General features: G+C 39.7%; 1 protein-coding gene across 1 annotated transcript in view; it reads left to right on the forward strand.

The window, feature by feature from the left end:
- Positions 1 to 13919, forward strand: part of MTMR10 (myotubularin related protein 10) — a 37764-nt gene extending 23845 nt beyond the window's left edge. The window contains exons 6-16 of the mRNA XM_085234414.1: positions 1648 to 1738; positions 4194 to 4377; positions 4795 to 4882; positions 5028 to 5116; positions 5985 to 6115; positions 6225 to 6294; positions 6479 to 6549; positions 7462 to 7631; positions 7835 to 8005; positions 8863 to 9045; positions 9526 to 13919. Coding sequence (XP_085090540.1) covers positions 1648 to 1738; positions 4194 to 4377; positions 4795 to 4882; positions 5028 to 5116; positions 5985 to 6115; positions 6225 to 6294; positions 6479 to 6549; positions 7462 to 7631; positions 7835 to 8005; positions 8863 to 9045; positions 9526 to 10125 — 1848 coding nt within the window. The 3' untranslated portion in view covers positions 10126 to 13919. The remainder of the gene's footprint in view (positions 1 to 1647; positions 1739 to 4193; positions 4378 to 4794; positions 4883 to 5027; positions 5117 to 5984; positions 6116 to 6224; positions 6295 to 6478; positions 6550 to 7461; positions 7632 to 7834; positions 8006 to 8862; positions 9046 to 9525) is intronic.
- Positions 13920 to 14315: the final 396 nt, after the last annotated feature.

Raw genomic sequence — 14315 nt, forward strand, 5'->3', positions numbered from 1 at the left:
GTTTTTGTAAAGCTCAATAGGAGTTTTTTTGTTGGCGAAACGGGGGGGGGGGGGAAAAAAAATTCAGCTCTAGTTAGTCTATAGTCATTACCGTAGACTACTGTAGTCATTAGTAGAGGTGCAGAAGCATTCTCCATGTAGAACTTAGCACAAATAGGCCTGGATTATTTTCCTGTTGTACAGTGATGCCAATAGTAGTATTCCTTCAATTGGTGTAATAAATATTTTTCTTTTATATGCTTCATAAGACAACTTTTCTTCACTAACAGAACATAATTTCTTGGAAGCACAGAAACTTTTTCAAAATCAATGTCTGAGACTGCTTAGCAGTGAATAAATGGTGCCCGTGGTGCCAGGTATAAAAGTCGCAGAGTTGAAAGGAAGGAAGCAAAAGGAATCACGAGGTTTTTAGGTGGTGATAGTATGAAGTTACACTGCACTGCGTCTTTGACGTAAGTAAAAATTCGAGCATGTTGAGTTTCTGTATCTAAATACGTAGAGTTTTGTATTTTATAACCTTTTTATTATCTTTAGAGGTGAGGCAGGTACATTCTAGTAGAATGAACAAATCCTGAGGGAAGGAGGCAAAGCTAAAGGCTTGAAGTCAAATCCTGAAATGTAGAGAATAACAGCACAAAACTGTACTTGAAAGGTTTTTTTTCTTCCTGAGTTCGATTTTTGCATTACTTTTTTTCAAGTCCTTTTATTTATTGGCGATTTTACCACCTGTAAAGCAACAGCAGATAGCAAAATTTGACTGCTTGATACCCAATATCTAATCTTCAACAGTATGTTACACTCTTAGCTCTAACAGGACGAGTCCTACTAAAACGGACCGTGTGTTTGGAGAGAAACCAAATTGCTTATATGCTGGTCCTGAGACTATTAGGAAGAATGTGAAAGCTTAGACAAGTCTCCTCGTGCCTCAGGTTGATCTCTGCAGTTCTGAGGACGCACCTCTTATTTGAAATCTCTGCTGAATTTCTCTTCCCAGGGCAGGGGCTGTGACTCAGCCTGGTCAAACCTGATTGCTGCATCGGATTGTCAGAGACAGTGTTGGAGCTTGCTAAGCCTGCGGGCAGCTGGAAGTGATGGGCGGGTTTCTTTCGTGAATGAAAATGAGCCATCTGAGTCTGAAGTTATATGGGCTGGGCCAGATTTAGCGAGGCTGAGATGTCGATATGTTTCAGTTGGCTCCTGCTTCAGTTCTCACAGCTGAGGAGTGGGAAGAACTGCAGTTCCCCCACCCTTGACAAACTGGACTAACATGAAAATTCTGTTTTTACTGAGTGTGGAGAAACTTCAGCCTCCCATTCAACTGGTAAACTACAAACATCAAGAAAGCATCTCCTATTGTGAATTATTCATTTGCAAGTGGCGTAGGGAGAAAAGCTGTTCTTTATTACCAAATAATTTGCTTTTTACTTACGTTCATCAGTACTTTTCACAATTTTGAAACACAATAAAGTGTAAAATTGGCATAGGTCCTAGAAGTCTTCAGCAAGCAACCTCTTGTTTTCCCTTCAAATAGGTATGGAAGTAGATCACCTGAGGCCTGGTTTTAGCTTTTGCTCTGCAAAGTTAATGCTATCATAATCATGGGTGATAAATTTAAATTAGTATTACTAATAACTGTTTCTATCCTAGGTGTGCCTTGCAATAGCTCATTATTCTCAGCCAACGGATCTCCAGCTTCTCTTTGCATTTGAGTATGTTGGGGAAATATATCATAACCCAGGTACGTATGAAAACATTATTCTACAGTGTGTAAGTTTAGTAAGACTTCTATCCAGAAAAAACAGCAAAAAGCAATTGAGGCTTCCTAGGGGTAATTAAAGTTGCCTGTCCTGCAGCCAGTCTCTTACTATCAGATGCAAGTCAGTCATCGTGATAGATTTTAAGTACCAAAATCAAAAGAAATATCTTTTTTGTGTGAAACAAAGCTACCGATGTCAGCATGAATACTCATATTTCTCAGTTCACACTGTGGTCCTCCTGTCAGCATATTGGTCTTTACTGGTACTCTAGGTGCCTAGCTAATCTCCCATCAGGCAGGCTCATTCACCTGCCCTTCTTTTGGGAATAAGTTTCTCTTCTGGTGGTATTGCAGGAGGATTTGTGCAGCTTGGGACTCCATACCTTCTTTCCTAGAGGCTTACTAGGCAGTTCTTCCCACCCAAAACCTCCACCACCCCTGCTGAGTTGGAGCACACCCTCTCTGCTCAAGGCCAATCTCCAACTGAACCCTGTCAGTTAGGTAAGCCTGAAAAAGATGCCTTTGGAACTTGATTTCTAGTGTAATGCTGTGCGGTCACTGCTTAGTGTTCCCCAGCCAACACACAGCTGAAAACCATCAGTCCTAGCACTACCAGCCTCCAAATAGCAGAGGTACCGTCAGCGTAGTTCTGTGGTACTGGAATATTTGCTCAGCAGCTGAGATTAGAAACCACTGATCTGCCTGTTACAAAATTAGAATGTTGTGGAATTGTAGGCTCAGACATCCAAATTTGCACAAAAATGGACATTCTCCACGCAGGTGCCTACATGACCGCCATGTGCATGCACAAGAATGAACGTGCATGTGATTATATTGCACGCATAATGACATATTTTCTTACCTGGTAAATCTTGGGTGGTTGTTAAGGTCTGTGTAATGAAGTACTAGGGAGGAAGTCATTTTGCAGAAAAGAGGACAATGAACTGTTAAAGCAGAGCATGAACAAAATATTGATCTGTCACGAAGTTGCCTTAATTTTGTTCTTAAAGTACAATTTGCTGTATAGGGAAAAAACAAGTAGGGGAACAATTACAAGAGGTGGGTAAAATACGCTGTTCCTGTGAAGCAGCAGATCAGAATGGCAGAAACTGGTTGTAGTTGCTGGAGGAAAAAGCTCGAAATACTTGGCAGTGATTGTTACTGTTTTTAATTGAAAGATCTGCACATATTAAAGTGACCCTGGTTTGTTTATGGGATGGATCTCTGGCTTTGCTCCTGCTGTTACAGTGCTGTGTTCTGTAACTGTCCGCTCTCAACAATCCCAGTACAGCGGGATTTGAAATACTGTCATTATGCTGCTAGGGGAACATAAAGAGCCTGCGTTGCCCTGGTGTACCTGAATGTCGTTTTATCCCTGAATATGTTTGATAATTAACTGTTGTTAAAGAGTGAAATTCTAGCACGAACCGTCTGGTAATTACAGCATTCCTCTGTGTACTACGTTTGGACAACTCCTTCTTTCTGAGTTCTGTGTAGTTTTCTTCTGAATGAAATTACAAAAAGTAGTCTGAGTGCTCAAGTTGATGGATAGCAGAAGGTAGAAGATACCGTCACTGAAATCACAGTAGAGCGACTTCTGCTTCACTTGGGCAGAACTGGCATCATTCCTTCCATCTTTACGATGCTTACAAGGAGCTTTCTCAGTGGAAAAGTCTCAGCTTCTTTCACCTTCATTTAATAACTTTACCAAGTACTGAGGAACAGAATGCAGTCTCCTTGGACACAGTTGACTGCCTCCTTGGCACCTAAAGAATGACCAGCAAAGAGAATTTTCTGTAATAGTAACAGGGCATGTCATTTTGGTCCCTACCCACAAAGTGATGGGCCAGGTGTGCATATATATGTGTATATATATACATACATACATACATACATACACACACACACACACACATATATATATATAATATAAACATATTTTAGAAAATAAACGGTATCAACAGTTTTTAACATAGCCTTCAGTTGATTATTTTTTTTCCTTTTTATTAATACACATAGTAATTTAAGGAAAAACTGTTGAAATTGTGTACCAAGTATTTTACTTCATACAGAAGACAGTTAGTTAAAGGGTAGTGTGTAAAGGTTAGATATTTCTAAAGCATCTGCAACTTTGGCATGATGAAGATAGAGGTCTTGTCACTTAAAATAAGCTCTGCTCCTGACCGTTAATATGTCCTGCTTTCTAGCAAGCAGCACAACACACCAGCTTTACACAACACACCAGCTTTATGTCACTTCTCTGTTGACATCACAGGAAAAAATTGCATTTGCATCTTAGCTGTCCTTGAGCCACAGGTCTGTGTTCATGCCAAGATAGGTAAAGCTGGTCCTGATACTAGTGATTTGCTCTTGTAATTAGGAAGATAAATGTTTTTTGTTTTTTTTTAATGTGCATTGATGAATTTTCTTTTCCTAGCAAAGAAGGTGAATGGAGTAGACCCAGGAGGCGGTGGAGGCAGCGGTGGTGGCATCAGCAGTGCCAGTGGTCTGCAGACACCTTTGTTTGAAACTTACTCTGATTGGGATAGAGAAATCAAAAGGACGGGTGCATCAGAGTGGAGAGTTTGTTCAGTCAATGAAGGTTACATGATATCTACTTGGTAAGTTTTTCTTGTAATGCAAGTAAGCATAGAAGCAAACGAGGCAACTACGCTGTCTTTTCTCCTCTGACTAAGTCTCGATCCCACCGAACTCTAATTTAACTCTTCAGTGTGCTCTCTGCAGAGAGCCCTTAGCATCTGCAGGATCTTCCAGCTGACTGTGCAGGAATGCTGTATTTTCAGAATGCATTGGATCTGGCATTTATTTCTTTCATGCTCTCATACCTCTGAAATTTGCATGTTTGTAAGCAAATGCATCTGAGCCATAGATGTAGAAGATGCACATGACAACTAGTTAGCCCTGTGATATTAACGTTTGGCGTGTTAGAGTTGAACAGAGCTGGTAAGACAGCATTGCAACAAAAGAAAAGCTGATAAAATACTTAGTAACTTTTTGTATTGTGTTTGTTTCCCTAGCCTTCCAGAATATTTTGTGGTCCCTTCTTCCTTAGCAGATCAAGACCTTAAGCTCTACTCCCACTCTTTTATTGGGAGACGAATGCCAGTAAGTAAAGTCTTCATTCTTTATTTATACAATATTAAATAGAAGATATGTATGCCAATTACCATACTCTTAGAGCATTAAGAAAAAAAAAATCCACAGAATAACACAAACATGCTTTGTTGTTGTTTTGTTTTTCGTATATTAGTTATGGTCCTGGAATCATCCCAATGGGAGTGCCCTTGTAAGAATGGCCCACATTAAGGATGTGCTGCAACAAAGAAGAATTGATCAAAGGTGAACAATTAGTTGATGTTATTCTTTAACCAGGTACAGCATAAAGCACATGGCAATGGTGTGTAAAGTAGAGCAGCATTCTGTAGTGCAGAGCATACTTTTTCTTAATGTTACAGTGCAAAGCTTTTGAGAAACGGTTTTCTGAGTATAGTCCAGGCACATGTTCTGCTCAAGGTCAGGTTCAGCTGGAATACTGAATGATACTGAATGAGTTTAAGGGCTGTGTATTTTTTTAATTGCCAGTCTTCCAGGCAACAGAATTCACTGTTAGAAGGATTGGATCAGTAGTGGTGATACTGCAGTAAAACTTAGCTTATGTAGAATTTCTTACCTGCTTCAGAGAACACAGCAAAAGTGATTTGTTTTATAGCATTTACTGTTTCTTAGATGTAATGCCACAATACACACAGACACTTGTTTTAGGTGTTGCATTGCTTGTGTTTTGCTGGAGCTTTGAGTTCCATTTGAAACCCTGTCAGATTTCCTGGCTTTATATACTTGATGCACGTTGTGTTTATTTGGCACAGGTAAGCCTTACTAAAAATGGTGGAGAATGAAACATTGCGTAGAATTGCTTGTTTCACTTGCAACTCTGCCTCAGATTTTCACTTACCCAAAGTGTTTTAAAGTTCAACCTTTCCATTTTTGCTTTGTAGCTTCAGGTATCGAAAATATTTGAACCAGCAGCTTTGTGGCAGGAGCAAAGCATCTCTTAGAGAAATAAACTTGAACTTATTCGTTCTTTTATAACAAAGTGCACGTTTTACATGTTTTTGGTGTTTTGCACTTTGGCGTGTTTCATAAGTACTCTCTCTCTCTCCAGTAATAAAATGGATGATTTTTAATTTTTACTTCTTTAATATCTAAGGATTTGTAATGCAATAACTCGAAGCCATCCCCTGAGAAGTGACATCTACAAATCTGATCTGGACAAGTGTCTCCCCAACATCCAGGAAATCCAGGCTGCGCATGTCAAACTCAAACAGCTGTGTGTTAACGGTAAGCTGAACTGTCCTTCTGAGGTGGTGATTTCCTTGAGCTACAACAATTCTAATAGATATAATAGATAGATAGTTGTTCTGCAGCATTCTTGCTTTCCTTGTTGCAGAGCCCTTCGAAGAAACAGAAGAGAAGTGGCTGTCCTCACTGGAAAATACTCGCTGGCTAGAGTATATCAGGTTTGTATCATTAATCAAATGGTTCATGAGATGTAGAAAACTAGCACAGTGTAGGAAAGAAGTGAATCAGTCGAAGGATTTGCTATTTTAATTAACAAATTAGGTAAATATAGATAAACTAATATTTTTTTTAGAGTGTGAAACTATAATATTAATTGCTGTATCACTTTCTTTCCCTGTCTAGATCATTTCTTAAGCATTCTGCTGAGCTTGTATATATGATGGAGTGTAAGCATGTTTCTGTAGTTCTACAAGGTAATACAACCATGCCTGTAATTCTTAGCATTAATGATGTAATGTACACAAACACAATTTCTTAAAATAAACTATAATCTTTATAAGCGATAAACACATCAGTTCTAAATATTTTAAGCATTTGAGGACCTGGAAAGGAAGGTAATTTTATTACGTTTCTGGACTGTAGTGTAGCCCATAGAATCAGAGGGGTGTTTCACTTTGAGCCTTCTTGTTTCTGCTCTGATAATGGTATGGTAGCATCAGAACTGCAGGGTAGACTTTTGTACTGCGTTAGTTGGGCTGATATTCCTTGCATAAGCGATACTGCTTTAATTCAGAGGGCTCATTTACCAGCTCATGGCACTTCAGTTACACAAGAGCAGCCAATGTCAGTGCAAACAGACGTTCTAGAAGAAAACTCTCTGAAAAACTTTCTGCTTTCTAGATCAGAAACGTTGTAATTTCTGTCATTTTTACAAGCCACGTTCAGCTTGTGTGTATCACACTTGCCCAACACTGGTTTATTAGCTTTGTAAGAACTGTTTCAGGGTAGAATACATGTTAAAGCTTTCCCTCAACGCGATTACCCTCCTTCACAGCATGTTTTGTAAGTACCAGGCTTTCCATGGGATGCTTTGCCTTTTTATGAATGCAGTGCTGTGCTGGATATGTGGCAGGAACCATCAATATAGGATGAGTCTCAGTTAAAACAAAAATAAAAAAAGGTATCTAGATCTTATTTTTGAAACGGAAATAACTCCACAAACCCACATCATGAAATAAATGTAAAGATATATATTTTTACAATTATAAATTATTTTAAATTTAAAAGAAATTCAAAAGTAAACCCAGTTGCCTCCTTGTGCTCTTTACATGTGTATGTATGTGTATGTACACCTCATGTACTTCATATGTCTGTGTGATTCACAGAGGAAGAGGGACGGGACCTGAGCTGCCTTGCTGCTTCTCTCGTTCAAGTCATGCTGGATCCCTATTTTCGAACGATTGTTGGATTTCAAAGCTTGATACAGAAGGAATGGGTCATGGCAGGATATCAGTTTTTAGATAGGTGTAACCACTTAAAGAGATCTGACAAAGAGGTAAAAGTGACTTCACTTGTATCCGATAATGGTATTATCTTAAACATTTACTCACAAAAAAGTCTGAAAGTAAAAATATTATCCATACTTTGAAATTTCATGAAGCTTACGTCAGAGAAAATAAGTTGCTAACCAGGGTAGAGAAATGCTATTTATCCATAGTTGCCGTGTGAGACCTAATTAAATTCCATTTCTCTTCCCAGTCCCCTTTGTTCTTGATGTTTCTCGACTGTGTTTGGCAGCTGCTAGAACAGTACCCAGCAGCCTTTGAGTTTTCTGAAATGTACTTGACGATACTGTACGACAGTGCACGTATCTCACTGTTTGGCACTTTCCTTTTCAACTGTCCTCATCAACGAGTAAAGGAAAGCACTGTGAGTATTAAGTGTTACAGCCCCTTTTCAGCTGTATCATCTAAAGCAAATGGTACTCCTTCGTGTTTTCCAAAATGTCTCACTCTTGTTTGGTGCAAAATACTCCCTGGGTGAATATGATCAAATGTCCTTCCAGGTGAGCTTTGTAAAGGCAGTAAGAGTGTTCTGGAAGAAAGTCTATTGAATTTCCTCTTTTCTACATGGTTTTCTTGTTGTACATTATTATTTCCTCTCCATTAAGAAACATGTATTTATGCCTGGAATTGTAGAATGGCAGGCAATTATAGAATTTCACATTTCAGGCAACTTTGAAGTCAACTGACGTAATTGTTTAAATAATAGAAAAAGTTGGAAAAGAACGTGCAAGTGCAAATAGTAATGCACGGTGAATCTTTATATCAAGATATTTAGAAGACTGAGCACTTGAATTTATTTTTGAAAACTAGATTTTATGAGAACTCTGCGTAGAAAACATTGGATAGTTGATAAAATTAAGAATGAGTGAGTTTTGTTAGGCAGCTTCCCATTAAAGCTGTAGGGACCAACCTTACAAAGAAGTAGAACATTGAAAAACCATTTGTGTATACTCAGAATATGAGTTGAAGGGTTTTAATAGTGAATAATTTCATACCACTGAGGAGTGCTTTTTGCTAAGTAAGCATTAGTCCTGCATCTCTGCTGCACAAATGAAAAGCAGGGCACAGCTGTTTGTTCCAGCAGCAGGCTGTCTTGCTGCGCTCGTTTGATCTGCAGCCACCTCTCAGCTATGCCTCTTCACCTGGTTATTACACACTGCTATGGTTCGGATTTGTGAAAGATGTTTGATTTGTAATATGCCCAAATGTTACTTCTTGCAGGAATTCGCTATAAGCAAAAATATTCAGCTGGGTGATGAGAAGGGCCTCAGATTTCCTTGTGTTTGGGACTGGTCTCTTCAGTTTACAAGCAGGGATCGCCTGCTCTTTCACAACCCTTTGTACATTGGGAAAAGCGCACCGTGTGTACAGAACGGAGCAGTGAAAACTTTCAAGCGCTCAAAGGTAACTTTGGTGACTTCTGTTTGAGAATGGACTGTTTGTGCCTAACTGTAAGTTTAAAACGTACTGTTACGTGGTGTTTTACACTGTCGCTTAGCATTAGGAGTGCTAAGGTTTCTCTTACCTTCACAGTCTAAACAAAAGGGCTTTCAGTAGAAGTAAAGACTGTAACTGTGTTCCAGGACAGCTGCATTATTTCACCTGTGGAAAAGCAGCAACACACTCCTTTCTTTTCCCCAGTTGTCATTTGTGAGCACTGATTACTACAATCATTTGTTGTTTTGCTAAGTCTAGAAAACCTAAGTATTTCTTTCTGAAAGCCTCAAGTGGCTCCGTTTGGTCTGTGAGCCGTGCAGTGGCTCCTAAGTGCAGAACTGTTTGAAGGTCACATTGTTTAACTGGTTAATGCCTCCAGGAGCTCAGGGAAATCTGCCGTTGCAGTGAGCATAAAGCTGGAAAATGACCAGTATTTATTCTTTGCAGAAAAACTACAGCTCGACATTGCGAGGTGTCCCCCCAGCATTAAAAAACGGAATCATCAGTGAGCAGGAGTTCCTTCCAAGAAGAAACTCTCTGATACTGAAACTGAAACCAGACCTCTTACAGCAAACAGAGAGTCAGAGTAACAATATGGAACAGTACTTCAGAGACTGGTTTGCAAAGCCTGTTGATTTGCACGGCGTAATTCTGCCCCACATCTCTGGAACACAAATAAAACTCTGGAAACTCTGCTACTTCCGCTGGGTTCCCGAGGCCCAGATTAATCATGGCGGCTTCATTGCTGCTTTCCATAAAGTCTCTTTGCTGGCAGATGAAGTAGACATGTTAAACCGGAACCTTCGACAGTGCAAAAGCAACTCTCCTTTGCAAGGTAACTGCTCAGAACTGGATCAAGGCAGGATGTACTTCAGAGCAAATGGTTTAAACGACACCTCTGGGGCCCCAGACTTTCTCTCCTCCTCATTCCCATTTTCACCTGTAGGGAACCTATGCAGACGGAGCATTCTGGGAACGCCTTTAAGCAAGTTCTTAAGTGGTGCCAAAATCTGGCTATCCACTGAGACACTTGCAAACGAAGACTAAGATGATGTGATGGCCTACAGGTCCAGGGAGGCTACAGCATATCGTTTTGTCTTTTCTAATTTAACACTGCTAAAGGCAGCCTTGAAAGCTGTAATAATTTTTATATACAAACATTACGTAAGTTTTGCACAAATATTTAAAAGCAAAGCGAGTCAGGCTTCAAATCGCACAATTTTGTCTTCAGTAGTTCTCAACCATGTCTTGTCTGGTTTCTGGTCCCTACTTCTTTCCGTGTCTGGGGGGTTTGACTCTATATGAGATGGAGCATTTCTAATGAATGCCGATGCTAATTGAAAGGTTTGGTGTGGTTGTTAATGAGGGTTGTTTGAAATACCTGTTTTCCCAGATAGTTTGTGTTCACTCAGTGATAACTGAACTCTGAGCACAAACTCTTCTCTCAGATTTGCTTTCCAGGCAGAAAACAGATACTGATGTCCTGTGACTGGATCCAGCCTTCATATGTGTTAATGTAGTGTGCATCCATGGAGGAGGTGTTCCTTTTCCTTTCTCCCCAAAATGCATCCATTAGCAATCAGATTTTTGCTCTTTGTCATGAGCTTGCCTTTAGGCTATAGGAATCAACTTCAGGACAATGCACTGTTAACCTTAAACCATTTACTGTACATAGATAATGTAGTAGCTTTAGAAGTGCCTTTAATCAGGAGGAAAAAGTAGCAGGATTTACTCTAATGCAGCTACCTGCCTTCCCCCCCCTTTTTTTTTTTTTTTTAACAGCAGATTGTTAAGGTAAGTTCTGGTTCCTTCCTCTGCCTTCCCCTTTCCTTTTGTGGAAATAAGAGAAGGCTATAGCTCAGGAGACAACAGGTTGTTCCTCTCAAAGGTTAAGCTCATTTTTTTTAAGTCTCATGAGAGCCTCTTTTTTTTGATTTCAGCACCTCAGCTATTCAGTGCTATTAGGCACAGATCCCTCTCATACCCAGTTCCAGGCTGCAACACACTTCAACCCTAGCACGTTCTGGAACAGAGGCTGGGCTGTGAGAGGCCGCATCTGTGAGAGGTGCTCATGCTCCATGTGAGCAGGGCTGGGAGAACAGTGATCAGCAGTGCCTTCTTTTTTACCTACTAGTAGCCCACGGGGACAATGCAGTGGACAAGCACAGCTCTTAAACCTTTTCCTTGTCACTCTGCTGGATGCTGCGTGAGACAAACAAGAGAGGGTGAAGTATATGGGGGCAGGAGGGCAGTAGAGTGCATCATCATCCCAAGTGAAGGCATGGGTGGAGGACAAGAGAATACTTCTGTGGAGTATGTTCTCTTATTAGTGAGTCTCTTATAGTACCTGATCTCTGTAAAATGCAGAAGCTATTAAAGCAGTGCTGAGCCTTACTGACCAGGTAAGGCTCTGACTGCCTTGTAATCAAGCTGTTCCCAGTTACTAGGAAAAAAAAAAAAGTTTTAGGTCATATGCAGCCTAGAGTGTTTTTTTTTTTTTTTTTTTCTTAAAAAAAAAAAAAAGCATGGAGGGGAGCAGGGAGATTTGGAGATGTTTATTTCTGTGTAAAACCAAACTGGGCTTCCGTGCAGAATAAATCAAAGTAATAAGGTGTCTATGATGGTTCAAGTATTTATTTAACAGAGTGGCCTTACAGGTGCCAGCACTGTGCTAGCTAAGCCTGCTGCACACAGGACCCCATTTTCACCAGGCTGCAAATGACATGAACTGCAAAGCTGGGAGGAGCAATGGCACACTGTGTTCTCACACTGCTTGTTTGGCAGGGACAAGTGGGCTCATTTTAAAGGTGAGCTGATGTGTGGGAGGAAAAGGAAAAATAAACTTCCTTTTTTAACTAACCAGCACTCCCCCCCACCCCCGGCCTGTTATGCAAAGAATCTGAGTGTGTGTGGGGCAGGTGGGGGCTTATGACATAGTCAGATTGCTTCTGGTCAGCTCCCTGTGAGGGAAAAAATGTGTATTCACCTTAGTTGCCTAATTATGCTGCAAGACAGTCTGAGCATGTTACATGGTCCACAAACAACCTGTGTTTATTTGCAAGCTTGCTGGAGCAGCCACCCAAGTGATTCAATTCATTACTCAAATGACTCTATTATTTTGCTTTTGTAATGTTTTTTTTTTAAACTAGCTTACTGTTCTCCCTGGCCTGATACTTGATGTAAAGACCTCAACCCATGTGCTTGGGGTATTTTGGTACCAGTTTTTCCTCTTTTTTTTTTTTTATTATTTTATTTTATTACAATTAAAACTCTGGTGTCCTTTTTTTTTTTTTTTTTTTTGTCCTTAAAGGTGTAACTATTTTGGCTGAAAGAAACCAAAAATGTGTTCAAAAAAAAAAAAAGAAAAAAAAAATTACTCCAAATGGAGCTGGTAGAATGCAACACAGTGTTTAGGCCCATACCTGGTGGGGAAAAATGGGTACTATGTTTAAACAAATGAGGTTGACTATAATGAAACTTAAGAAATTTTTACCTTTCAGTTCCACAATGTGTACAGATGCTGCAGATGATCTTTGTATTCTATATGTGTATATATATATGTATAGATATATAGGTATCTATCTATATGACTATACATATATGGGGATGAGGGGGAACTTCTTAATAAGCAATTATACAATATTCAGAAAGGAGAGTTAGGCTGGCAGAGGCTGAAATGGAGATGAGCACAGGAAGGAAGGAGTGACAGGGACATCCCCTACTGACATGTAAGGGATGCAGGGAGGAAAGAAGCCTGTCTGCTGCCTTGTGTTTGCATGGGCCTGGCTGACTCGCAGACTGTGCGTGCCTGTGAGTGTTGTTTCTTCCCTTTGACCTTTTTTTTTTTTTTCTTCTTTAAATTCCCTTTTGAAAAACAGGTACTAAAAGCTAATTTCAAAATATTCTCCACTCTACCCAGTTGCCTTATCATGAGTAAGGACTGCTCTGAACATCTCTAATAGCTTTCAGAAGCAGTTTTGGTGTGCAAGTACTTAACTTCTGTGTACAAAATCGACATACAAGTGTATATATGTGTGTGTGTGTGTGTATATATGTATACACGTTCTCAAATTATTACTTCTGTTCACCATTTAAAAAAAAACTGTTGATAGCATTTGGTTGTTGCAAGAGTAGAAAAGCTACCGAGCAGCTCATATTTTTTTGTCTGTTTCTTGTAAAAGGAAAGTGCACTATTTTGGCTGTTACCAGCTGTTATAATCATTATTTTTTGTAACTACACTGTAAACCTTGCAGGGGGTGAAACACAAATTGCAGGTTGATAAGATTTAAGTGTACCTGTGGTGTCACTGATTACTGCGAGGTAGAGGTCACTGTGGTAAGACAACCTTATTCCCCATTTTTACTGCCACGAATCCAAGAAATTCCTTTCATTCCAGAAACTTATTGAAAAGTGTGTTGTATGTAAACCCAGGCCTGCACCTGTGTGTGTTTGTGTGTGTGTGTGTGAGTGTGTGTGCACATGCTGGCAATACCACTTTGCTATTAACTGCCTTGTACTTGGAATGAAGATGGAGCAAGTGGGTCAAAGGTTTTGGCTTACATGGAAAGAAACATTAAAACCAAAAATTTCTAACATTCGCAGCCTCCAGTGGAAGAGACAGAAATCTGTACCTCAAATGGCTCTAGGCAGTAGGGTTCTAATGCTGTTGCTGTAATGGTGTAGAGTTTGCTATTTCAATTGAAACTAAAACCCTTGTGCCTGATAATGATTTACTGAGTAAAAAAAAGTAGCAGTGCCAGGAAGATTATAACATCCTGATGCTGACTTGTGAATGTGAAGTAAATTAGACTAAATAAAATTCATACCTTTCCAGAGTGAATTGCAGGTGCTTTTCTTTCTTTCACTTCCTGTAACAAAAAAACAGGTGTGGCTATTTGTTTTTTTTTTTCTCCAAGAAAAGCAGGGATGCTGTCTTAAGAAAGATGACTGATTTAGAGGAAAAAAATGGTGTGCAGCTGATCTTAATTTCTCACTGTATTCTATTATTAAAGCATTTGCTGTTTGCATGGTAAGCAGAATACCTGTTATTAAGAAAACTTTTCTCAATATGAGAATTAGGACTCCAGAGGAAGGATTATGGCAAAATGTTAAAAGTGACACAAAGCCCCAGGATTTTTTGGTTCCATTAGAATTATTTGTGAAGGAGACCACACACCAGTTAATGCAGGGGGTAAATGACCAGCCCTGCAAATGAGTGCAGGAAATCTGGCACTTC

This window comes from Meleagris gallopavo, chromosome 12, assembly GCF_905368555.1.
Source record: "Meleagris gallopavo chromosome 12, MGAL_WU_HG_1.1, whole genome shotgun sequence".
Taxonomy (NCBI): Eukaryota; Metazoa; Chordata; class Aves; order Galliformes; family Phasianidae; genus Meleagris; species Meleagris gallopavo.